The 24,695-nt window shown below is 51.7% G+C and overlaps 1 protein-coding gene across 2 annotated transcripts in view; it reads left to right on the forward strand.

Annotated features, from left to right (window-relative positions):
* The window catches only part of TTC12 (tetratricopeptide repeat domain 12), a 42,553-nt gene extending 18,877 nt beyond the window's left edge, over positions 1-23,676 (forward strand). For both annotated transcript variants that reach the window (XM_044257857.1, XM_044257858.1), the window contains exons 8-22: positions 1,067-1,138; positions 5,312-5,372; positions 5,809-5,997; positions 7,115-7,184; positions 8,005-8,093; positions 10,178-10,346; positions 14,286-14,378; positions 15,387-15,447; positions 16,222-16,359; positions 16,855-16,953; positions 17,382-17,450; positions 19,982-20,083; positions 21,301-21,400; positions 22,241-22,466; positions 23,502-23,676. In XM_044257857.1, the coding sequence (XP_044113792.1) occupies positions 1,067-1,138; positions 5,312-5,372; positions 5,809-5,997; positions 7,115-7,184; positions 8,005-8,093; positions 10,178-10,346; positions 14,286-14,378; positions 15,387-15,447; positions 16,222-16,359; positions 16,855-16,953; positions 17,382-17,450; positions 19,982-20,083; positions 21,301-21,400; positions 22,241-22,466; positions 23,502-23,574 (1,611 nt within the window). In that variant the 3' untranslated portion in view covers positions 23,575-23,676. The remainder of the gene's footprint in view (positions 1-1,066; positions 1,139-5,311; positions 5,373-5,808; positions 5,998-7,114; positions 7,185-8,004; positions 8,094-10,177; positions 10,347-14,285; positions 14,379-15,386; positions 15,448-16,221; positions 16,360-16,854; positions 16,954-17,381; positions 17,451-19,981; positions 20,084-21,300; positions 21,401-22,240; positions 22,467-23,501) is intronic.
* Positions 23,677-24,695: the final 1,019 nt, after the last annotated feature.

A 24,695-nucleotide genomic window follows, 5' to 3' on the forward strand; every position in this document is an offset into this window, starting at 1 on the left:
ATACGGTCCTCTTGCCATCTCTGCCTTTCCCTTGGCAGCACGTCAGGAAATGACGCTCACGAGGACGCACCTGTGAAGGCCTCTCCACACACAACAGTCCCCTCTGCCTCCTCCCTCCCCGCCTGTCATTTCTTTCAGTCGTCCCCTTCGCTCTGAAATGGTCGGCTGCTCTTCTGGCCCATGTCCCACTTCTGGGGAGAAGCCAGCCAGGAATTCACCCAGGAATGTTTAGAATCTTCAGCTTGCCCTCTAGGCCCCGGGGAGGGTATCCTTGGCACGATGCCTCACACATAAAAGGGTTCGACTAATTAACTGGATGTTAGAAGTTGTAGTTGGCTTCTTTGTTCCAAGTCAGTCCATCTCTCCAGAGTTGTAATAATTAGGGGTAGGCAGGTGCAGGGGCCCCTGTGCAAAGACCGTGGCCTCACCTAAGTTCCGATCCTGCCTTCTGATGGGGGCTTCCCTCCTGATCAAGTGACAAGAACATAAGTTCTCGGGATATGCACGCGGTTTATTTCAGGGGAGGAACTTGCCAGGCCCACTAAGACGTCCCGGTCGCCTCAGCTGTTGACCCAGAGTGGACGTCGTCTCTTCTAATAAGCCAGCGGTCCTCAAGCCTGCCTGCGTGCCTGCCTCTCCTGGGGAGCTTACAAAATTATTGCTGTCTGGGCCCTACCCCAGAAGATAATTTTTAACGGGCACGGGGTTCAGCGTGGCCTCGCGGGTTCTGCTAAGCATCCCCAGTGATTCTAATGTTTGGGTGAGGTCAGGAGCTCTTCTAAAGTAAGGGTTTCTGGTTTGTCTCCTGATTGAGTCTCATTAAATGGAAGTGAAGACCGGCAAGGATCATTAATTAATTTGACACAGAGCTTGCTTGTGCATCCGGGCTCCTCGCAGGCTTCAATTAGTTTGGCCACAGAGGTACAGAGAAGTTCTCACTGTCAACCCTAATAACTGTCCTGACAACCCGCGTTCTGCCTTCCCTCTACTTAGCTGGGCAGTTAGGGGAGTGGCTCATGACTTCAGACCTTCTGAAACATCTGATCAGTCATTCTCTTTCATGCAGTGTGATGAAAAATGCACAAAAGCCTATTTCCACATGGGAAGAGCCCACCTGGCCCTGAAGAACTACAGTGTGGTAAGTGCTGAGTCATCACAGAGCAAGGCCTCAGATCGCCTCAGAGAAGGACCACCTTCCTCCAAAGCGAATTAGATACTAGGCCACCTTCTAGGATTTTCTGAGGTGGCTCTTACAGTCTTTGAGTTGGGAAGGACGTTGGGTGTCCTCCAGGATTCTTGGGAATCCCTTCTGCAGTGTCTCCGGCCAGTGTTCTGTCGGCCCCGGGAGGAGCGTCTCTGGAGAGACGAACACAAAATTCACTCCTAATCTCATCACCCAGAGTAACCGTGTAGCTGTATTTAGGCACTAAGCTGTTCTATATTGTTAACAGCAGCTTTGTTGAGATCCCTGATTCACACACCCAACAGTTCATCTGAGGGACATACACAGTTCAGTGGGTTTTCCTGTATTCAGAGACGAGCAGCCCTCCCCGCACTCAGCTTTAGAACATTTTTGTCCCCTCCCCCAAAAGCCCTATTCCCACCGTAGTACTCCCCTTCCTTCCACCCCACCTCAAGCCAGGCATCCGCTAATCCACCTCTGTGTGTCCCAGACTCTTCTTATAAGTAGAATTATACGACATGCTGTCTTTTGTGGCTCTCTCTTTCACTCAGTGTAATGTTTTAGGGGTCGTCCATGTTGTAGCATCTAACAGTACCTCGTTCCTTTTAGTGCTGGGTAATATTCCATTGTGTCGATAATCTACATTTTATTTATCCCTTCCTCAGTTGGCGAACATGAGGGCTATTATGAATATCCACGTACAAGGTTTTGTGTGGAGATACGTGCACAGTCCACCTGAGGATGTACGAGGGACTGCTGAGGCCTATGGTCATCGTGTGTTTAACCTTCGGAGGACCTGCCAGAGGGTTTCCCCAAGTGGCTGCACCATTTTCACGCCCATCAGCCAAACGTGCTCTCAGTTTCTCTACACATCCTGAGCGATACTCTTATCTCTTCTTTTTTTTTTTTTTTTAAGATTTTATTTATTTATTTGACAGGCAGAGATCACAAGTAGGCAGAGCAGCAGCCAGAGACAGAGGGGAAGCAGGCTCCCTGCTGAGCAGAGAGCCCGATGCGGGGCTCGATCCCAGGACCCTGAGATCATGACCTGAGCCGAAGGCAGCGGCTTAACCCACTGAGCCACCCAGGCGCCCCGACAAGTGATTTTCAAATATTTTCTTTCACTCTCTATGTTGTCCTTTCACTTTCTTGACTGTGTCCTTTGTAACACACAAAAAAATTGTTCAGTTTTGATGAAGGCTAAAAGATTTATTTTTTTCCTTTGATTGCTTATACTTTTGGTGTCCTATCTAAGAAATCGTTGTCTAATCCAAGATTTACTTCTGTGTTTGATTCTCTCTATGGCTTTAGCTCTTATATTTAGATGTCTGAACCACTTTGAGTTAATTTTTATGGTGTGAGAAAGGGCTGTAATTTCATTCTTTTGTATGTGGATATTCAGTGTGCCCAGCACCATTTGTTAAAATGACTCTTCTGTCTCCCATTGAATAATTTTGGCACCTTTGTCAAAAATCAGTTGATCATAAATGCATGTGTTTATTCCTGGACTCTCAGTTTTAGTCCATTGATTGATATATCTGTTCTTATGCCTATCCCACATTGTCCTGAGTCCTATAGCTTTGTAGTAAATTTTGAAATGAAGAAGTAAAATGTGAGTCTTCTAACTGCTCTACCTTTTCAAGATTGTTTTAGTTATCCTAGGTCCCTTGAATTACCATACAAATTTTAGGATCAGCTTATCAATTTCTGCAAAGAAGCCAGATGGAATTTCAATGGGGATTTCATTAAATCTGTAGGTCAATTTAGGGGGTATTGCCATCTTAATAATATTAAGCTTTCTAATCCATGAACATGGAATATCTTTCCACTGATAAGACACTATTTTTTTTAATTGCCTCCTATTATACATTCAAAGATTATAATCTTGCCTCCTATTATACATTATTTTTTGGTGGATTTAAATCTAAAAGTAATACAGGCCTATTGTACCAAGGTCAAATAGTAGAACCCTCCCCTCTCCACCAAATTCTATTCACTTATTCATTCATTCAGGTAACTAATTCACTCAGCAAATATGTATGCATACTTTTCTACATTTCTGGCACTGCCCTAGACAATAAGAGTACTGTAGCAGACAAAGCAAAATCCTTGACTTAATGGAAGTTACATTCTGGAATAGCGGTGGCTGGGAGACAGGAACCACATAAGTAGGTGTGTAGTATGTTGGTTAGTGAAAAGTGTTATTGAGAAAATGAAATCAGAAAGCAGCAAAGGTGAGGTCAGTTTTATAGAGAGCTGTCAGGGAAGGCCTCCCTGCAGGAAGGGAGGGGGTGAGGTGAGCAAGTCACGTAGGAGTGGTCCAGTCAGAGCGTCAGCTAGAGCAGAGGGACAGGCGGTGAGGTCAGGCAGACGATGGCAGTACGGGGAAAAACTGGTTCCCTACAGCCTCACAGGCTTTTGGAAATACTTTGGCTTTTACTCTGAGTGAGCTGGGAGCTATTGGAGGGTTTTGAGTGAGGGAATGAAATGATGTGACTTATATTTTCTTTTTTTTTTTTTTTTAAAGATTTTATTTATTTATTTGACAGGCAGAGATCACAAGTAGGCAGAGAGGCAGGCAGAGAGAGGAAGAAGCAGGCTCCCTGCTGAGCAGAGAGCCCGATGTGGGGCTCGATCCCAGGACCCTGGGATCACGACCTGAGCTGAAGGCAGCGGCTTTAACCCACTGAGCCACCCAGGCGCCCGTGACTTATATTTTCAAGGTCACATTGATGTGACTCGTATTTTCACTGCTGCACTGAGAATATATCTTGACATAGTAGGCAAAGAACAGAGAACTAGTTAGAAGGCTATTACAATAGACTTTCCAAGTGAGGTGTAATGATGGCTTGAGCCAGGTTGGTGTTGAGGGAGGTGGTGGGAAATGTTGGGATTCCGGATATATACCAACAGGGAAGCCAACAGGAGTTGCTGGTGGACTAGATCTGGGGTTCCAAAGAAGTTGCCTACAGGTTCACTGCCCTCATCCTTTTGGGCTACCCTAAGAACTACCAGACACCAGGTGGCTTAAACAGCAAACATTTAATTCTCACAGTTCAGGAGGTTGGAAAGTCCAAGATGAAGACACCAGCAGACTGGTGTGTGTTGAGAACCACTTCCTGTTCATACACAGCCAGAAGGCTAAAGAGAGGTCCCTGGGGTCTCTTTGATAAGGACACAAGTCTCACTCAAGAGAACTACACCCCGATGACCTAATCACCTCCCAGAGGCCCCACCTCTAAGTATGTCACATTGGGGTTAGGTTTCAACATAGAAGTTCGGGGGGGACACAGTCTATAGCAGTTACCATGTTTGCTCTGGTTTCCTCTGTCCCGTGACACCAGTCTGTTTTATGTCATGTTTTCTCTTCCATTCATTTCTTAATCCTGATCTTCTGGATGAGCCTGGAGCTTTCAAGACAGCTCAGAGCCCATTTTCTTCTGTGCTTGTTTTTGTCAGTGACTGGGCAGAATTCTTCATACCCCTGAGACAGTACTGCCCAAAACCTACTAACATGCCCCACGAGCTGCAGTCTTCCTTTTTTTCCCAGAAACTTTCCAGCAATCTCCTCAGGGAGAGGCCCTCACTCTTAGGTTTTCTTGCAAGTCTTACATGGCCAGTGAATGGACCCCTTAGGGACTCTCTTTGCAGCCCTGTGTATATAAGTAGACACTTCTCTTTTCCTGTTCCCAAAAGTCTCTGTCAACAGTGTCTCCATCTTCATTTCTCTCCCTGCTCCTTGTGGGCATATCTGACAAGTAGCCTCCTGTTCTCTCTCGGTGCGAGCAAAATTTCTAAATTTTGCAATCACCTTGGGATTATTCCTCTACCAGCCAGGCACAATCCATGAAATTCGGGACTGAATATTTTTCCATCACAGCTGGACCTGACAACACTTTTTTTTTTTTTTTTTTACCAAGTCCTGCAAGAACGCCTCTTGCCCCACAGAACCAGAGAAGCTTAAACAAAATGCCAACCGCATGCTGCGTTCCCATGCCTGCCTCCTACGCTGGGAGCAGGAGGAGGCCAGGAGGAAATAATGAAGCCCAGCCCTGTGGCGCCTGGTGTCTTTCTTATAATCACCTTCACCCCCTGACGACTCTTCAAGGTCTTGTCTCTTTTTTCCAGGCTAGAGAGTGTTATCAGAAGATCTCAGAAATAAACCCCCAACTGCAGGCCCAGGTGAAAGGTGAGGCTGTTCCTTCTGCTGTCCTACCTTTGAATTCCGCTTTCGCTTTGTGCTCTGGCCCTGAGGTGCCTCCCATACCTTCTCTGCACTTGGCCTCAAAGCCACATCAAACCCTCCCTGTTTGCCCGCTGTCCGCTTCTCTTCCCTCTCTGTTCTCCCACTCAGACCTTTGCCTTCCTCCTTTCTACACCATCGTCCCTTAGAGCCTTCGAGGTAGGGCATAATGTTGTCCTTGAATCCCGAAGATGGTTTAAAAGTCTGGGTATAGGCTGGACATCCTTCCTGAAATTTTCCCTGCTGAAGCCAGGTTTGAATGATCGTCAACACTTCACGCCTCTCAACCTCCCGTCCTTCATAAAGGCTACTCTGTGGTCGTGATGTTGATTGTTAGGGCTCTGTTTTTTTCTCTTCTTTTCTTGCCCTTCTCGTCTCACAGATTACCTGAATCAAGTGAATCTCCGGGAGAAAGCAGACCTTCAAGAGAAGGAAGCCCACAGATCGCTGGATGCGGGAAAGAACACGGCCGTGACCGTCAGAAATCTCCTGGAGACGCTGTGCAAGCCCGATCAGACCCCCTTATTCTACGCAGGAGGGATTGAAATCCTGACTGAAATGATGAAGGACTGTAAGCCAGAGACGCGTGTGACCTTGTGAATATAGTCAGCGTAAAAGGGCAGGGTGGAGGTCAGCCCCGAGGAGGCGGAGAATCCCTATACCCCTTCCTTCCACAAATGCTGCAGGTCTGCTGTAGTGTCAGGACTGAGCAGGCCACGGGAGAAACACCCCCCGCCCCGGCGCCCTCCCCCCGCAGAGCATGCGCGCGCTCAGAGCATAGGTGCCGATGCCCCCAGATACACAACAACACAAGACACACACCCACAAACCACACCCCGGGCATGTACTCACCACACGTATTTACCTCACATACGCACACGCCTCACCTAAGCACCCCTCACCCGTCTTCCTCACAGTCCACATAACTGCACACCTTCTGGGTTTCCCCATAGGCCCCCTCACAACACCATCTCCCACCCTCACACATCTCCCCCCAACCACGGAGGAACGGAAGACAGAATTTTCTAAGACAGACCATAAGGTTCACCCCAGTTACATGTAACGGCTTCTCAGGATGCGTAGGTCATTCCAGAGCAAATGCGCTAGTGTCTGCTGCTGGCAAGAGCCTTGCTGTCCTCTTTCAGTGTTGCTTGTAGATGTCACGTCAGGGCTTCGGCCACTTCTGTACTCAGTGACAGGATGCCCTGGGCACAGAGATGGGATCTCGGACCTCCCTGTAGTGTGTAATGGGGGAGGCGCTCAGATACACCCTCCACTGATTTCTTACAGAGTATAGGTTCCTCTCTAGAGCCTAGAAACAGCTTCAAAATACATATTTAAGAACAGATGGATATGCTCTTCCCAGAAGTTAAGCAGCTCCTGGAGACTCTCTAAAGATGACAGTGACGTGTTGTCAGATAACCGACAGGGGCACCCGGGCCCAGCCCCCCTTCTCAGAACAGGAGGTCCCCCTCCCTGAGGCTAGAAGTGGCTGATGACTAGTGGCCTAGCTTCTAGGCTAGAAGCTGTAGATTTCAGAACGTACAGGTATTTATTTCTGCCCAGTCTGTGAATTTGGTGACCTTGACATTCCATAGTGGGTTTCTCATCATCAGCTGGCTCTGTTTTGGCCAGATATCAGCCAGACGGTTCCGAAATCCGATGCAGTTTTTATGAATTCATTCCAGGCACGGAACAAACTTTATTCAGGACACACAGTGGATTCAGTCTCATCAGCAAGAATGCGGTCCTGAGAAGGTAGGGGTGTTTACAGAGGCCGTCAGCAGTAACGCAGGGAAGGATGAGCAGTTCTCTGTTCTCCGTGAAGTATCCCTGGTCACACAGGCGGGGCTTCACTGGCTGGTCCCGTCCCTCAGTCCCTGTTCCGCAGGCAGGGGGCGGAGCCTGGTTTGAGTTTGTTCACAGTTAACCTCTGAGAGAGAGAAGAGGTCGGCCGCACTCCCTTGGGCTTCCTCCAGGCACTGCCAAGTCAGAGAAGTGACCATTTTTTCTGGCTTCCCAAAAGGGCAAGATTGCCGGTCTTGGGCAAGATTGCCATTTGTTCTCTCCTCTCTTGGAATTTGCTGATCACATCAAGAAATGAGATCTGCTGGGTCCTGGCTCGTCCCATTTGTAATTTTATCTGAAGTAAGACCCATAGGAAAGGAGGTGGATTGCTAGATTCAGTTTTATTTTATTTTGTAGTTCAGTGGTTTGGGTGCAGCTCCTCAGGCTAGGAGAACACTAGTGTGGGTCGGGGCCACCAGCACACGTTTGGGTGTGTGTGGAGGCCCGTGAGCCCTCAGTAGGCTGCTGGCCTGCCACCGTTCATGTCACCGTGCAGCCATTGCCCATGGCCCCGGCTCAGCAGCCTCCCTCCCTGCAGCCCCGACTCCTCGGCCTGCGCCCCCGTCCCGGAGCTCTCAGACCCGTGCTGCCCAGTCCCCAGGTCCCGGTGACCTGCAGCTCCTCGTTAGAACATTGCCCGCATTGGAGGAGTCAGGAAGCGGACGAAAGCCAGCCAAGAGGATCAGGGCGACTTTCCAGTTTTCCTGTTGCCATTCTTCGTCCGTTCTAGGTGCTTTTCCACAGCAGAAAAAGATGCAGCGGAAGAGATGGTGTGCGTGTGTGTCCTCAGGCTCTGGCAAGCAGTGTGCGCGGGGAACGGTAAGCACCGGTTGTCGCTGCCAGTCCTCTTCCTGCACTGGGGATGCACGTGCGCGGGCAGGACCGTCTCCCCCACAGGCCGGGCCCGAGGGAGGTGAAGTCCATCCGGCCCTTCCCCCAGGGAGAGCCTCGGGATCAGAAGCGCAGCCTGCACTTCAGCCGAGTCTCTGTCCCTTACAGCTGCCTTGACGGTGGGCGAAGTCACCGTCCGCCAAAGGAGCGGTTTCCTCACCTGGCGCTTTGCAGATGCTTGATGTCTGCTCGCACGTGGGCAATACCGTGGACAAAGCTGTTCCTGTCCTGCCCATCGAAAAATACCCTTCATTTTTTGCTGACCGCAGTACCCATCTCCGCACTGGGAGACTTAACAGTGGTCCCCGCTGCCGTCTTACCTGTGCTCCTGATCAGTGTAGTACTGGGACAGTGAATGCTACACGATGTTTATCGACTTGTTCACATTTATTTGCCTGTCCACATATTAGCACCTTCTGGGGTTCACGAAGTTTTTGCACGAGATTTCTGACCCCTTTTGTAAAGTAGTAAATATAAATAAAAATTATAAGTATATCCTTCATTTTTAAAAAGGCATGTTTTCATAGGGAGAGCCTGACCTAGGACGGAAAACACTGAAAATGGGAGAGATGCTAGCTGGGTCTCCTTTTCTTAGGGCTGCTGTGGGAAGCCGGCCATAGAGCCGGGGGAGACAATTGGTAAACTAGAACAGGCTGAATATGAGATGATATGACTTTTCCCCTTGATTTAGTAGAGTGAGGGAGTCCTCTTAAGTTCCAGAGGGCTGGAGAATGAGGGGGACTCTTTCCTGAAGGGGCCTGGGCTCAGACGAGGGCCACTATCAAGGCGCCCTGCCGCCCTGTGGCATTCTACACCTGGGGTAGCGATCCCACACCCCCCCACACACACGACAGGGAGGCAGGCAGGGCTTGGTGGCCGAGTGTTTCCTCGGGGTGAACCAGACCTGGCCCTCCCTCCTGGCAGCCCTGATTTCCTCAGCCTGCGCCGACTTCAGTTTCTGTGAACCCGAGGGTCACGTTTTTCTCCAACATGAGAACAGAGTCAGACACAGACAGGGACACACACGCCCTGTCGGATCCGCGAAAGCCAAGTGCATCAACTCAGTGAATGCAAAGAAGCTTTTCTAAAGGACACAGGGATGCTTACAAAGTTACAGACAGGGGACTGTGTCCGTGATATGCTGTTGAGTGGGAGAGAGAAGCCAAGACAGGGTAGGTGGCTCATATTTCTAACAGTAGTGTCACAGGAGGCGGTGGGGTCGGGGGGCTCCTTTAAGGAATGAGCTTACCCAGAAGGGCCATGAGAGGAGGAGACCTTCACGGTCAGCTTTATACTCCTGTGTTACTTGGCTTATTTACAATGAGCTCCTTTTCCAGCAGAAGAAAATAGATCAGCTACACAAACTTGCTCTCTTTCCTGGCTGAGTCTCCTACTCCAGCCCATCCCCTCCGTCCTCTCAAATGTACTCAGGTCCCTGCTTAGACAAGGAACGAGCGGGGAGCGGACAGAGCCAGTGCCACCACCTTGGAAGTAGCTGACATCTAGGAAGGAGGGTATGCCCTCTCCATGTGTGGTCTCACATGATTTCTAGTTTTCTAGAAGGAACTCGAGGCTTTCTCTGGCCCGTGTATGAAAACTGACGGCCTAAAGGCATCTACAGTTAAGCCAATTTTGGTCCCTTTCCTCATGTTCCAAATCCCACACACCAAGGAGCCTTTGCCAAGAGTAATGCTACATGGCCCCCGCCTGTGAGCCAGCCCCTGTTCGAAGCACCGGCTTATCGTCACTCCCTGAGCCCTGCTAACACACCGGCCGTCTTCCTGGGTTCACTCAGGAGGAAGCTGAGGGCCACAGGGGTTCGCGACTCAGCCGCGATCGTGCACACGTCGCCAGGGCCCAGCAGCCTGGTTCTAGAGCTCGTGCTCTGACATTTAGTAGCCCGCCGCTCAAACAAGGGCGGAGGAGGGCTGGGTGTCCTAGTGGGAAATGGTGGGAGAGACGAGGGGTTTACCCGCTGTCATTGCATTAGGTGCTCGTCCCTTGTCTTGCAGAGGAAAACCAGCGCCTACTGCTGGAGAGCCCAGACCTGGGCCGGCTGCTGCCTTCCTTGCTGGCCTCCAGGGTTTTGACCGTCCGCCAGCAGAGCCTGGCCCTGCTCCTGCAGCTCGCGCAGACGGACCACGGACGGGGCCTGATCATCAGCCACCTTGACCTGACCCGGTAGGACTCTGCCAGTAGGAGCTGCCCTGGGGCTTCTCAGATGGTCACCTGGCAAGTTAACACTTGCCCGTACCCCTTCTAGTGTTGGAGGACCCTAGAGGTGCCGTCAGACTTCATTAAGGGTCAAAACCAGAAAGAGCCTGTGGAAGGAGGCCTCCCTCGGGAGGACCTCTGGGACGAGCTCCCGTGTGAACTTGGTGCCTGTGGGCAGTTTCCCTTCTCTGACTGGCTTCCCTGTCACAGATGTCACAGACGGTGTAAATGGCAGCCCTTCCAAGCCCAGCCTGAGAATCTGTCTCAGCTGGGTCATTCGCTCCTGCCCCGTCGGCCTCTGTCTGGTTCTGCCTCCTGCTGCCCGTATGCTTCTTCCTTCATTCCTGTTTGAGGTGACACTCTCTGAGTTGGCATGTTCTTAAAGCCTTTCTAGAGCAAGGTAGAGTATCAATAAATAAAACACACCTGGAACATTCTCGTACGTCAGGTTTTCCGAGGCGTACAACCGGGGAAATGGAACATGCCTCTTCCCTGAGGGGACTTCATAAAAAAATTTACCGAACGCCAGCAATTCCTTCCAGTGCTCTTAGTCGCATTATTATTAGTTTCTGTGTGTGAAATTTTCATTTTTTTATATCAAAAGAATTACATGTTGGCAATTTCGTGGGGCTCAACCAGGCGGAAGTAGTAGCAAGGATCACTGCCGGCTTCACACATGTTTCACACACAGTCTAAAAACAAGTCAGCTTCCGATTCTCTTCTCTCTTCTATCTCCTCTGAGCTTGAGAAGGAGACAAGATAAGTGTTATGAGCCCATTTCACAGATGGGAAGGGAGCATCTGTGGCACATCACCAGGCAGTCTCACCCTGAAGGCCAGCTCCCGCTTCTCTTCCCACCAAGAGAAGCAGCCCAATTAGAAATCCTGGTAGATCTTTTCGGTGCCAAGCGGAGACCTCTGGCACCTGTCCCATGGAGCTGGGAGGTCCATTGTGCTCAGGACAGGGTGCTTGCTGAGCCTTGACTGCGGCCTTCCCCCTCTCAGCACTGCCGTGGCCCCTGTGGCTCACGAGCAGAGGCTTGGCCGCCCCCCCAAAGCTCAGGCCACATGAATAGATAGATTGTTAGAGTTAAATCCTCAAAAGCACATTTCATGTTTTAAATGACTGCAGTCATTTCCTCAATGCCTTCCTCATGGTTTTTCATTTGGTTTTGGCCTCTCTGAGTAAGTATAGCTGAGGTTGTCCTAAGCTTCCTCGCTGCTTCCCCTCACAGTTGTCTTGACTGCTTGAGTTTTCATTTGAATTTTTCCAGTGTTTCGGAGATTGGCATTTCTGAGCATCTCCTGCAGTCCCTCCTTGTCTCCAGACTGTCAGAGACACCTCTGCTGATTACCTTCGTGCCTACTCTTCTCGTTAGTGTCCATCTCAGATTAAACCAGAAAGAGGTGGATTGTGTTCTCTGAAATGGAGGGAGATGGTTTGGCACAGGACGAGGCTGCACACAGGTCCCGTGACCTCCCAGAGAAGCACACATACCCCTTCCCTCTTAAAATGCTTTTTCCTGTGTGAGAAGTGGAGGGGACAAATGAGTACTGACAGGAATCGAGGGAAGGCCAGTGCCACTTTGTGGAAAGCCCTGGATTTTTCGATGCAAGCAGTCATGAGCTCAGATCCTCTGCTTGCCTTCTTCTATGTAGGTGGCCTAAGAAAGCTGCTTAACCTTGACAAGCTCCGGTGTCTCATTGGTATTGTAGACTCGTGAGGAAGCTTAAGAGAAGAGATAATGTGCGTGCCAGTCCCATGTTTTCTGCTGCATTTTACAGAATACTTAATCAGGAGAAGATGGTCTTGTTTGTCTCACAGAACAGAAAAGACTACAGATGGCCACAGCCAGTTCCGGGGCTTAATGATATCAGGGTCAAGGTCTCCGACCTCCTCTTGATCTCTCCCTCATGGTCTCAAGAGGCTGCTGCATCTCCAAGTATCACATCCCTTATTTTTTTTATTTATTTTTTTTATTTATTTATTTGCCAGAGACAGAGGGAGAGAGAGCGAGCGAGCACAGGCAGACAAAGAGGCAGGCAGAGGTAGAGGGAGAAGCAGGCTCCCTGCCGAGCAAGGAGCCCGATGTGGGACTCGATCCCAGGACCCTGGGATCATGACCTGAGCCAAAGGCAGCTGCTTAACCAACTGAGCCACCCAGGCGTCCCTCACATCCCTTATTAAGACAGGTTACCAGCAGCTGGATCTGTCCCTTTTATCAAGAGAAGCTACTGCTTATTTCTGTTCAATCAGGATTGTGTCACATGCCACCCCTGGTGGGGACAGTGATTCCAGCTTCTGTATTCGAGTCAGGCAGGATAGAGGGGGGATAGTGGGGTGTCTGTGGGATTAGCCAGCAAACAGCGCCTGCCATGTTTCTTCACATGGAGAGGAAGCCTCGTTGTTCATGTCTCCTAAGACAAACACCAAGATCATCTAAGATGGCCAGCTCCTCTGCTGTACATTTCAGGTTCATTAGCATTCATCCTCAAGACCGAAGAAAACAGATTTAATTGGTGAAGGAAGAGTCTGAACTAACAGCAAAACACATGATTTCTGAGAACAGGAGCACTAGAGCACCACGGAAGGAAGTAGGGATTTGCAGCAGCTTGGAGTCACCCAGGACCACAGAAACAGTCCAGTCCTGCCTCACCCAGTGCCCATGTCCCCTGTAGGGTACCCCACTATGGCCTGGGCGTGATGCCCTCCAAGAAAGATTCCAGCATTACCATTATGCTGTTCTCCACTTGATTAGGATGGGCGCGATAACAGCTAATGACGGGTTCTTCCCCAGCCAGTGAAAGGATGCAGAGCTCCCCTCCCAGACCACCTCCTCCTGTTCCAAGAAAGTTCTGAGCGATACAAAGTTATCTCCTTACACCAGACACAAACTGCCTGGCCCATTCCCTGCTCCCTACGCGGAGGCCTTCGTTTAGTCTATTGAAGGCCCAAGGAATACACCAGAGCGTCCACTCTGGTGCTCGAGACACTGAAGACTCTGATTTTGTCCAGATTAAGCATCCTGGTTTCCTTGGCCATCCTTCGGATGATTTGACTTCCAGACCCCTTCTAGACATCGTGCCCTCTTCTTATGCATCCACTGCTAACACACCACCTAACACACGCGGGTCACTGTAGGCCCCCAGGACCCCAAGACTGCGCCCCTGTACTAAGCACAGCACTCAGCACACTGCAGGTGCTTAGGTGGGCTGGACAGACAGATGACTCCCAGTGGTGCCAGTCAGTCTGCTAGGGCAGCTGAGGATTGCGTTAGCTTTTCTGGCAACAGCACCAGACTGTTGGTTCATACTAAGCTTGCAATTGGCTGAAAGCCCTTAAGTCTTTTTGGTATGAACCAGGCATACCCCCAGTCTCCCAATTTTATCACTTAGATAGAATTTCCAGCTTTAAGTGGAGGACTTTGAATTTAACCCTATTCCATTTCATCTGATGTATTCAGCAGCCTGTCAAAATCTTGTTGAATCCTAATTGCCCCCCCACACCTCATTAGGGGGCCCTCCCTCCCACTTTAGTCATCAGCAGATTAGTAAGCATGCCACTTAGATGTCACTTATGTGACTGAACTTGGCTGAGCCAGAGTCACATGGCAGAGGCACTAGAGATTCCTCCCCAGATGACATCTGATAGTCAATGAACTTTGGTTAAAACTGTTCAGCCCTCTGGGAATTAACATTGAGTGGCAGAGCCATTCCCGTTGGAGAGTGTCTCTTTCTGTGGGGTGGCCAGGGATCTGGACTTCCTAGGCGGATAGAGCGAGGCCACCCTTTCGGCTTCTTTGACCCAAACACAGACTCCTTCCTGGTCTCTTTGCAAGGTCTCCTTGTTGGGGAGGCTCTCAGCTGGAGGACAGCCCGCTCTGAGGTTGTTATGGATTTTTTGCAGATTTTTGGAAGCCCTGGTGTCATTTCTTGATTTCTCAGATAAGGAGGCCAACTCAGCTATGGGACTGCTCACAGACTTGGCTCTGGAAGAAAGGTAACTTTTATTTCCAGGAATTGACATTTCTCATGCAACCTTTGTTAAACTGTCTGATCTTTAAAAATGTGCGGTGTGTAGGGAAGCTTGGCCAGCATCACAAGATTCACTGAGTAGGAGGGCTGGCGCCTTCCAAGCAGGCGGCTGGAGTTAGCCATTCTTGTCCCTCCGCGTGCAAGGAGCCCCAGTGTTCGATGGGTTTGGAAGCAGCAGCAGACTTAAAACAGTACCTCTCACAGTAAACAAGCCTACAGTGTAGTGGAGAAGCTTCTTTCCCTTCATCAGTACCTAATGGGAACTGCCCAGAAAATCTCTGTTGAATGAATGGGAGAGAAGGCACAGTAGAAGACAGCCTTCTCTTGGGGGACCAGTGGCATTGGCGTCACCCTCCCCATCTCCACCTGCCTGCTGGGGAAGACAGCAAATGTCTCTCTCAGATTTTCATAATTCTTGAGGTTTTTTTTTAAGTGCATCTCTTGTCTGTTTTTTAAATTTCCTCACAAACTTCAGGGTGTCTTGCTTAGAAATGGTCATATAACGAAATAGAGCTATTTGTGCTCATAGGCCATTGGCATGGGCTGGGAACAGGTAAGAACCAGTCTCATACATGCAGATGTGTGTACATCTGGGCCTTTCCCACGACTGTGTTCCAGAAACATGCTTGGACTGTGTTTCCTGTTTGCAGGGCACACAGCCTCAGAGCACGGGGAGAGCAGGGGTGGTGTTAAGTCAGCTTGGCAGACATCTGGGGCTTCTGGCAACTTCTGCATGGAGATAGCTGCCATCTGAGGTCTGCTGTTTAACATCAAAGGCAATTCTCCAGACTTAGAAAAAATAAAGCCACATCCATACCCGGTGACATTTGTGGGGGGAGGGTCAGAATAAATCATCCATGCACACTGCAAATCCCATGGGCCCAGAGTTTGTGACAGTCTGCTCCATTAGCCAGGGTGCTGCATTTACGTTATAGTTTGTGCAGAAATAAATCAAGGGATGTTTTCTCAACAGATTCCAAGTCTGGTTCCAGGCCAACCTTCCAGGTGCGCTCCTGGCGCTCACAGGTGTTCTGGTGAGCAAGCCCCTCACTTTTATCACCCGCGACAGGCATTCCCAGGCGCGTGAGCAGAGCCTTTAAACACAGTTTACACTCCAGGGTTCCCGTTGTGGCTCAGGTTGATGAATCATTTACTCACAGCTGGAGTCTGCACGGTCCTCGGTTATTAAAACAGCTGCAGTCGGGACAGGTGGAGGTGACGTAGGGATGGGGCCAGGACAGGGGAGACAAGGTGGATGTGGACTGTGTGTCTTACATGAAGGCAGAGAGGGGGTCAGTCCCTGTCCGTCCCCTTCTGACCCTAATACCCGTCATAAGGACCGCAGAGCGGCCCTGTCCGCTCAGTCATCCCCACCAGGAGGGTTAATGGAAATTTGAGCCAAAGAAGCAGGACGTAGCAGAATGGGGTTCTCCTAGGAGAGCTTGCCGTGACAGGGACTTGTCCTGAGGAAGCCACTGGAGTCCCAGGGGACCTGAGAGCATATCCACACCCGCGTATTACACACATATGGAAATGGGAGCTCTGAGAAGGGACAAGACTTGCCCAAGTTCTCCAAGCTGATTGGCGGCATCCCCAGGATGAAGCCCTAGGCCCCCCTACCCCAGGCTGAGATGCTGGGTCTCTCCCTCTGTGTGCCCCCGTCCTGGTGCCAGCATGAGCCCTTTGATACCCCTGGATGACATTACGCTCTCTGGTTCCCAAGCATTCTCATGAGGGACACCCCTCCAGATGGCTCTGGTGTTGTTCGCCTGCTCCACGCAGACTTTCTTTCTCTCGACTCCTTTCAGAAGAGAGACCCCATGATAACCAACCCCTCAGCTCTCCGCCGGTGCATTGCCCTCATGGGGAACCTCAGTGCTGAGGCCGCCATCCGAAGACAGATGTCTGCCTCTGAAGAATTCCGGGAGGCCTGTTTGGGCCTTATGGTAGGATAACTTTTCTAGTGAGAATCAGTCTTTTCCCTGCTTTGGGAACATTGGCTTCTTATTGATTATCTGGCTTTTCCAAAACTTCTGTTTGAGGGTCCTGGAGCCAGTGGCTTATCCCTTCTATAACCATAGATTTTGTGGGTGGCCGGCCTCACAGAGCCCTCCAGGTCAAGCCTCAGCCCCCTGGAGAGGGTTGAAGGATTTTCTGGTAGAGTTGGCGGGACTACTCATGTCAGCCCCGCGCTCTCCAGTTTAAACCCAGGACCAGGCCAAACCAGGGTCACGTGGCACAGGCACTGGGGACTCTTTGCAAGTCTCCTGCACTAACACTTATCTATGGAACTGGTCTCTGATCTTGAAATACCCTCTAGGATCATGACATTGACAACTTAGGGCATGTAAGTAATGCTGGGGCCATTGCCAAGGGGATGAGATGGCCATGAAAAGCCATAGGGCAGAAAGGTCATTGATTACTTTGCTTTGTTTCCAAAGGTCCGGTGTGAGGAGGACATGGGCCTGTTCAGAGAGATCTTGTACATGCTCCTGGGACTTGTGATGAACTTGTGTCTTCAGTCCCCCATCCTCTACGAGGTGTGGCACTCTTTCCTCCCTGCCAGGAGCCCTGGGACACCCCAAGCCCGTGCCATTGCTAGAGCTGATCTCATTTTCACAAAGAGAATAGCATGGGGACTCACACCCTGGCGGCGGGAGTGGGGGATGCTGGACAGATGCTCTGTCACTTTGTCCTTCCGAGAGACGTGTGAGTCACTCGGGTGTAGCCCAGTGGGTGTGTTGAGCACGTGCTCGGTTCTGCATTTACCAAGTCAAACAAAATGGGGTCTCTGATCTCAAGACACCGCCCTGTCATGAGGGAGAGCTTGGAAAGAAGTAAGATGATAGAAGAAGGGGATGTGAGGGGAATATGGCGAGGGGTCCGTTCTGTTTGCTCACAAGAAGCTGCAGAGGGGATTCAGATTAACAGGCTGTTCAGGTGTCCTCCTGTCTCCCTGTCGTGGTAGGTTTGGGCCTCGGAGGTGAGCAAGAGGTGCATCTTTCTACTGAACAGCCAGGATGGAGGGATCCTGACAGTAAGTGTCTCCCAGGGAAATCCAGAAACAGCTTCCTCTGTGGTTCCTGGGAATCCAGTGATACCCCCCACCCCAGTGCCCATCTGTGGATCCTCTAGAGTCCAAGAACCCAAGCTAAGAATCCCTTTCCCATGTAGTTTGCAACTTAACAACTTACACAACATAATTTATCCGATTTGTCCTACTCCAAGATATCCTGGTGCAAATTGAAGAGGCCCCAAGATTTGGTTTAGATTCTCTTTCTCCCTAGTCAAGAAAGCCAGGCCTGTATTTTGTAGCCCATGACCCTGGAGGTTATTTATGCATAATGGTTTTAGCTCCCTTAGGGATATGTGCCAGGATAGCCTTCTCATTTCTGTTTCTGACATTTGGATAAGGAAGTCAAGGAAGCACTGTGGTTAACACAGAGCATCGGGAGAACATCAGTGTGATTCAGCAAACTATTTACTGCCATTCCAGGATGGGTTCTTTACTCGCCTAAGTAATCACTCCAGCTTTCCCACCTATTAGTTCAGGGCCCCGGTGCTTAGAGAAACAACCAGGGCACATCCAGCAGGTCTGGGAAACCAGCCCCACAAGGGCACAGACTGGGGGCTGGGTCCAGGATCATTAAAAAGGTTCTGAGCAGATCCGACAAGTCCTGCTTGGGGCTAGTATGCCTACAACTTCCCTGAATCAATTCAGACATGATAGGATGGAGGGGTTTTTTTGTTTTTTTTGTTTTTTAAAGACTTATTTATTTATTTATTTGACAGACAGAAATCACCAGCAGGCAGAGAGGCAGGCGGGGTTGGGGGCAGGGCGGGGGTGGGGAGCAGGCTCCCCGCTGAGCAGAGAGCCCGATGCGGGGCTGGATCCCAGGACCCTGGGGATCATGACCTGAGTCGATGGCAGAGGCTTAACCCACTGAGCCACCCAGGTGCCCCAGGATGGAGGTTTTTAATGTGAACTCTGGGAATGTGTGGTGGGTCTCCAGGTTCCCCAGAAATCCCTAATATTGTACCGACAATTTTGAGAGTATGTGCATTTTCAAGGGAAGGCATCATAGCTTTTATCAGATTCTCAAAAAAAGATCCATGACCCCAAAAGTGGTGAGCGCCACTATTCTCAAGTGCTTGGGTTTTTCTGAATGATGTAGACCAGATCGAGGCCTAGGGTGGTTGTGAGCTAAGCCTTCAAGGACTCTCTCCTGGCCAGATTTTCCCAGGACTCTGCCTGAGCCTCAGTCTGGTGCTGACCTGCTTGTGGAGCACAGCAGAATGTCACCGGGGGGGTCTGGTCCTTCGGTAGAGCGCTCTCCCCACTGTCTTGGGCCTGAAGAGAGATCCGGAATGTGAACTACAGCAACATTCTAGCATCTGCAGGGAGCAGCTGAGGGAAACAAAACTCATAATGTGACAGTACACATATTTATCCCTTCTCCCTCGGGAGAACCTCATTAAAATCAGACTGAAAGCATTAGGGAACATCAACAATGAAGTTAGAAACGCGTTGACAAAACGAGCAGGCAGGAGGTCGCCAGTTGGTTCTTTGATCATTTTAACCTGCTTCTGGAAGATGGAGAATAGCTGCGAAAGGCATCATTCACGAGGCAGAGCCAAGGAGACCGTGCCAGCTACAGATGCAGGGACACGGGTCTGCCCGAGAGGACCCTGGAAAACATGGAGACTCCAGAACACCAGGTACAACACAGGGCATGGATAAGAGATGGGGGACCACGTCGGGCGCCAGGCAGCTATGCCTCAGGTGGAAGATTTGAGCTTGCTCTCTTTCATGGAATTGAAAGACTAGAGGAAAATGTTTTGCTTTCTAGGATTTGGAAATGCCTCTTTTCCACCTGTCAGTCAACAACAGTCAACATTTTTCACAAATGTTCCCAGAAATGGGCAGCTAGGATCACTGGACATTTCAGGAAAGCTGCACACAGAAACAGAAAAAACAAGATGAATAGAAAAACCAACTCAAAAGAAGTAGAGATGATATAGGAAACAAAAAATAACTACTGTTTATGTCCTCAGAAAGATTCGAGACCGTGTTCTATCTAAAAGATAGTAACAGCCAGCTATTTAAAAAGGGGAGAAAAGGAAGGAAGGAAGGAAATAAGTTGGAACTGGAAGATCCTAAGTGGAATCTCCCCAAAAGTAGAACAAACAGACAAAGATTCAGACAAGATGAAGGAAAAGCTCCAAGACCCCGAGGGTCCATCCAAGAAGTCTACCTGGCAGGGGTTGTGGAGTGCTGTGGGGACTTTCTTTGCCAGAGCTGAACTGGTTGGTTCTGTGTCGAGCTGAAGTGGGCCGGGCTTCTGTGTGCCAGGGGACCGTGTTTCCAGCCCTTGGAGTCACCTGCCTCACAGCTATCGAGTGAATGCTGCTTCCCACTTGGGCCTCCATATTTGTAAAATCAAGGTGCAGATTTTTCTCCCCATACTAATGATTGTTTTTCCCTCCCCAAGTGACTTGCTGACTTTTCAAGGTCATCAGCACTTCTGCACAGAACGGTTAATTATCTTTCCTTTCCGCCCCACTCAGAGAGCTGCCGGTGTCCTAAGCCGCACCCTTTCTTCCTCCCGGAAGATCGTGGAGGAGGCCCTGAGAGCCGGAGTGGTGAAGAAGATGATTAAGTTCTTGAAGGTAGAGTGAGCTCCTCGGGGACACACGCTTGAATTCCCAGGAGCATCATAGATCACCCGGGGGACACAACTACAGAGGGCTGTGTTCAGTTAGGGGCCCACATTGTTCCCTGCCTGAATGTTACACTTCTGGACTAAGGATTCCTTCCACCTGTCACCCACGTAGCACTCTCCACACCCACATAAGATTGTTGGACAAATAAGTAAGTTGTTCATGGAGAAGCAGCTGTAAAAGCTACTTAGGAGGCAAGCCTCACTTAAAGGTGCATGGCCTCTTTCCCTGAAGAAGACCATCGCGGTGACTTTCCACAAGGTCCCACGGGCCCCTTCCTTTGCTCCCCTCTGCTCACTGTGCTTCCACATCTGCCTGGAGAGAGACTGCGCTCCCTTTGTGGGATAAAAAGGTGCAGCCTTACAATGGGACAAAGGATGCTCCCATGGTGCAAGCAGGTCGGTGGCACAGTTGAGCAGACTCGCCGAGAGGACACGTGTGGAACGAAGCTGCCATCCGCGGCCCCTGCCCGGCGAGCTTCACCCACCCGTGTCAGCGTGGCGGCCCCATGGCAGACCTTCCCATCAGGGCCCGGGCCAAGCAGGGCCAGAAAGTGAGCTCTGTCAGAGGGATGCTGCTGGGGCGTGGCAGGACTGAGGGGCCAGGGTGGTGGGTCAGACTTCAGGCTACACGTGGAGGATGGCCGTCCCTCGCTCCCGATCACAGGCACGCACATGTGCATCTTAAAGACCCTACCCTGGGTGATTTTGAGGGTTGTGATTTGACAGTTGTCACCTCTTAAAATGATCGACATTTGTGATGTTCTCCCTGCAGGCCTGTCAGCTTGACAGCCTTAGTAAATCACTCCCCAGGAAGTGGCGGCCTCTTCCTCTCTTCCTGGTAGATCTGCCAGCCGACCGCATACCCCCTCCTCAGCCACTCACCTGTACAGCCTTCTACGGGCAGTCACCCAGGTGTGCATGTCACGCCCGCAGTCCTGTCGGAATTCGTATCGGGCTGCGGGCTGTCCTACTGGGGACCTGAGTGACACCAGCCCGACAGGGACCTGGCCTGCTCCTCGGAATGCGCAGGCCATTCTCCGGGGAGCGGTGTTTCAGAAGTTCCAGAAGCACAAACACAAACACAGGCACAGTTGCTCGCTACTTTCTGGCCCAGAACAATCCCAGGATTGACTTTCTTTTCTCTGATTTCATTCTGAAACCCAGACAGGGGGCCAGACGGCATCACGCTACGCCATAAAGACACTAGCTGTCTGCACAAACAGCTCTCACGAGGCGCGAGAAGAAGTGATGAGACTGGATAAAAGTAAGTGACAGTTTCCTTCAGCGGCGCCGGCGTCCCGGACACTCAGCCGTCCTAGAAGCCGCAAAGGGAGGTGGGACGAGCAGAGAGAGACTCCTGTAGCCCTAGACTCCCGCAGTGTGTACCGAGTAAGGTGGCTGTTTCTCCTTCTGGAAACATTTCACAGCCTTTGGCTGCACACGTGTCGCATGCTCTGCTGTGACCCGGCTCAGAGAGAACGGGGTCGATGCGGGGAGCCACCCCCCAACAAGTAAACGGAAATGGTTTCTGAAGTCTTCTGCTGAAGCTGGTCTAACACAGGTTCTCACCCTTCAGGGGGTGTGTGGGGGACACATTCGGCCCTCAGTGAACAGGGGAGATGGCGGAGTTGGGGCCAGCATCGTGCAGTAATGGAAAGTGGCCGCAGGCACCTGCAGCAGGGGTTCCCAGCGAGCCAGCCTGCTGAGGTCCACCCTCACACCTGCTCTGGGATGCGCGGGGAGTGGACAGAGCGGGCCCTTCTGGCTCCTGCCCCTTGCCCTGCAGCCACAGGGAGCCGGCTGTCAGCTGGAGTGTAGGGGTTACGAACGGGGACTTCAGGGGAGACAGACCTGCTGCCGCATAGCAGTCATTGACGCCACAGCCGTGTCACCCCAGGCACTGCTCCGGGCACCTGAGGGACGCCGGAGACACGGCAAGACCTGAGGAGGTTCACGGTGCTCAGCAAATCCTTGCTCAGCGATGACCCGTCAGAGCTTCTGGGGATGCTCAGTGTCCACGGACGCTCCCTGCACCCCTCGTGTCTGTTGCTGGCCTCCTGTTTGGGAGCCGCAGGGACCGATGCTTGTTCTCTCCCCGCTGCAGAGTTCGGCATTCTCCTGACGCTGCTCCGCTCCGAGGACGAGGTCGTGGTGGGCAATGCCGCCCTCTGCCTGGGGAACTGCATGGAGGCGCCCGGCGCGGCGACCTCCCTATGGAAGACTGATGTCGTGCAGCTGTTGCTGCGACACGCGGGGGGCGATGCGCAGAAGACGGCCGTGCAGCTGAACGCGGGGATCGCTCTGGGCAAGCTGTGCACGGCCGAGCCCAGGTATGCAGTGGCTCCTGGCCAGGTGGCCCCTGTGGGTCACGTCGCAGAAGGCGCGGGGCCAACCAAGACACTGAATGGCGGCTGGGCCTCTGTGCCACCCAGGACTCCAGAGGGAGTCGTGGGAGCCCTGGTGCTTCCTGAGCACGCAGGTGTGGGCCCAGTAGCTGCTTCCCTGAGGGGACGGGGGGGGGGGGGCTCCCAGCTCCAGCCGGAGCAGGAAAATGCTTCTCTGACGGGGCTCTGTTCCACGCGCGCATGGCCACTGTCTTCCCTCCAGCCCACTCCCTCCTGCTCCGCCAGCTTCTCACCCCTCTTCCCACACACCCTCCTGCTTCGCATTTTTGCCTGGGGCCTGAGCATATGGGAGAATGTCCAGGGAGGGTAATGTTCTCGTGCTGGAGAAAACAGAAGCGAGAGGGGGAATGGCATGTTGCAGACCACCTGGCAAGCCGAGGCAAGGGATCTGGGCTTTAGCTGTGTCCATTGCTTCTCTTTTAGCGTCTGTTCTGCCCTGGCTGGGTTCTGATGTGCTAAAACACCTCGGCATTCATGCTCCCAGAAGGGGTCCCCCACGTCTGAGGGATGGAGCCCCGGCAGAGAAGGGGGTGCCTTCCACAGACCGGGAGCTGTGCTGGCCTGCCTGACTCCTTCCCTTACAGACAAAGCCCTCTGATTCCTCTGGAGAATGAGAGGGTCGGCTTGGGTGATATGTGAGACCCTTTCACCGTTCATCTCATTGTTCTAATGCAAGGCCCAGAGAAAATCTTTCTTCTCCAGAACGCAGGGTGCATTAGCTAGGATGAGCTCAGAGGGGCAGCCTACTGGGGAGTCCCTAAGAGCAAGGTCCCATCGGATCAGCCTGTCCATCTGCCACTCGCAGACAGCATGTGGTGTTCTGTGGACCTGCCTTGACAGCGAGGGCTCCCAGGGCATCAGCTCCTCCCCTCCCGCCTTGCCAGCCAGCTTCTCCCTGAGCGGGGGTGGCTCCGGGCACCGCGCATTGATGTGCCCAACTTTGTGTTCTGATTCTGGCAGATTTGCCGCTCAGCTGCGGGAGCTGCACGGGCTGGAGATTCTCAGCTCCATGATGAAGTACGTCGCTCATTAAGACACGTGGTGTCTGTGCACGTTTTTCACAAATGCAGAGCCGGGTGCTGTGGGTGGTCCCGGTGCTAATAAAGACTTTCCGAATGTCCGCTCCAGAGATGAATACTGTTCCCAGGTGCTTGCCTTCTGGCTTTCCCCAGTCATGGGAGAGTGGGCGTCAGGCTGGCCACAGTGTTGGAAAACCGCTCCGCGTCCCCCATGCTTGCTTCTACGGTCCCTTCCTGCCCTGCGGGGACTGGACACCAGCAGACGGAAAGCCACATTTCCCAGATTCCCGTGTAAGTAGTGTTTCTAGAAGGGAGCTGGATTCTGCCGGCTGAACGCACTTCTTGCCCCTGTGGCTGTTCTTTGCTGGCACCGTGCTAGAAACATCCAGCATTTTGACAGCGGGATCTCAGGGTCCGAGTTCCAGCCCAGGGACTGTGGGGGCAGCTGCTCCGGCCCGGCCTGCCGCTATGCCATGTGCTCTTGAATTCGGTGGGTCGAGTGATAAGCGGTGACTCGCCTGGCAGGGAGTTCTTGACGATCCAGAGACTCGTCCCCAGGAGCCCCGCCGGGTGCCTTTGTCCAGCTCATCGAAGGATTTACAAACACCTGTCCCACGGGTTACATGGTTTTCTGCCTGAAGTACCAAAGCAAGGGCCCCTGTCTCCACCCCGACCTCACGTAAGCTTCGAGGTATTTATTCCCCAGACCCACCCTGCGCCCTCCCCCACCCCCCAAACACACTGCTCCCTTGCCGCTGCTGCCTCTGGACACCAAGTCCCTAAGTGACAAGTGACACCCTTCTCCCATGGCTCGGCACAGACACGTACGTGACTGTTTCAGGGTGGCCAGCAGGACCCTCATGCTATAGAGAACATTAAGAGTGTCAGACCAGAGTTCCAAAGACTTACGGCCCCGGCCCGCTACCTGGCAGCGGTTTGACTCCGGGCAAGTCGCTTAACCTCTCTGAGCTTTGACTGCTGCTTCTGGAAAAGCTGAAGGAACACCTGTCCAACCAGTCACTTACATTGCTGTGATGCCTCCACGAACTTCAGTGGCACTCGGGAAACTAAAGTGCTACACAGAGATGACCAGGCCCCATCTTGAGGTTAAAGGGGTTGACTGTGACATCGGTCA

The sequence above is a fragment of the Neovison vison genome, chromosome 7 (genome assembly GCF_020171115.1).
Source record: "Neovison vison isolate M4711 chromosome 7, ASM_NN_V1, whole genome shotgun sequence".
NCBI lineage: Eukaryota > Metazoa > Chordata > Mammalia > Carnivora > Mustelidae > Neogale > Neogale vison.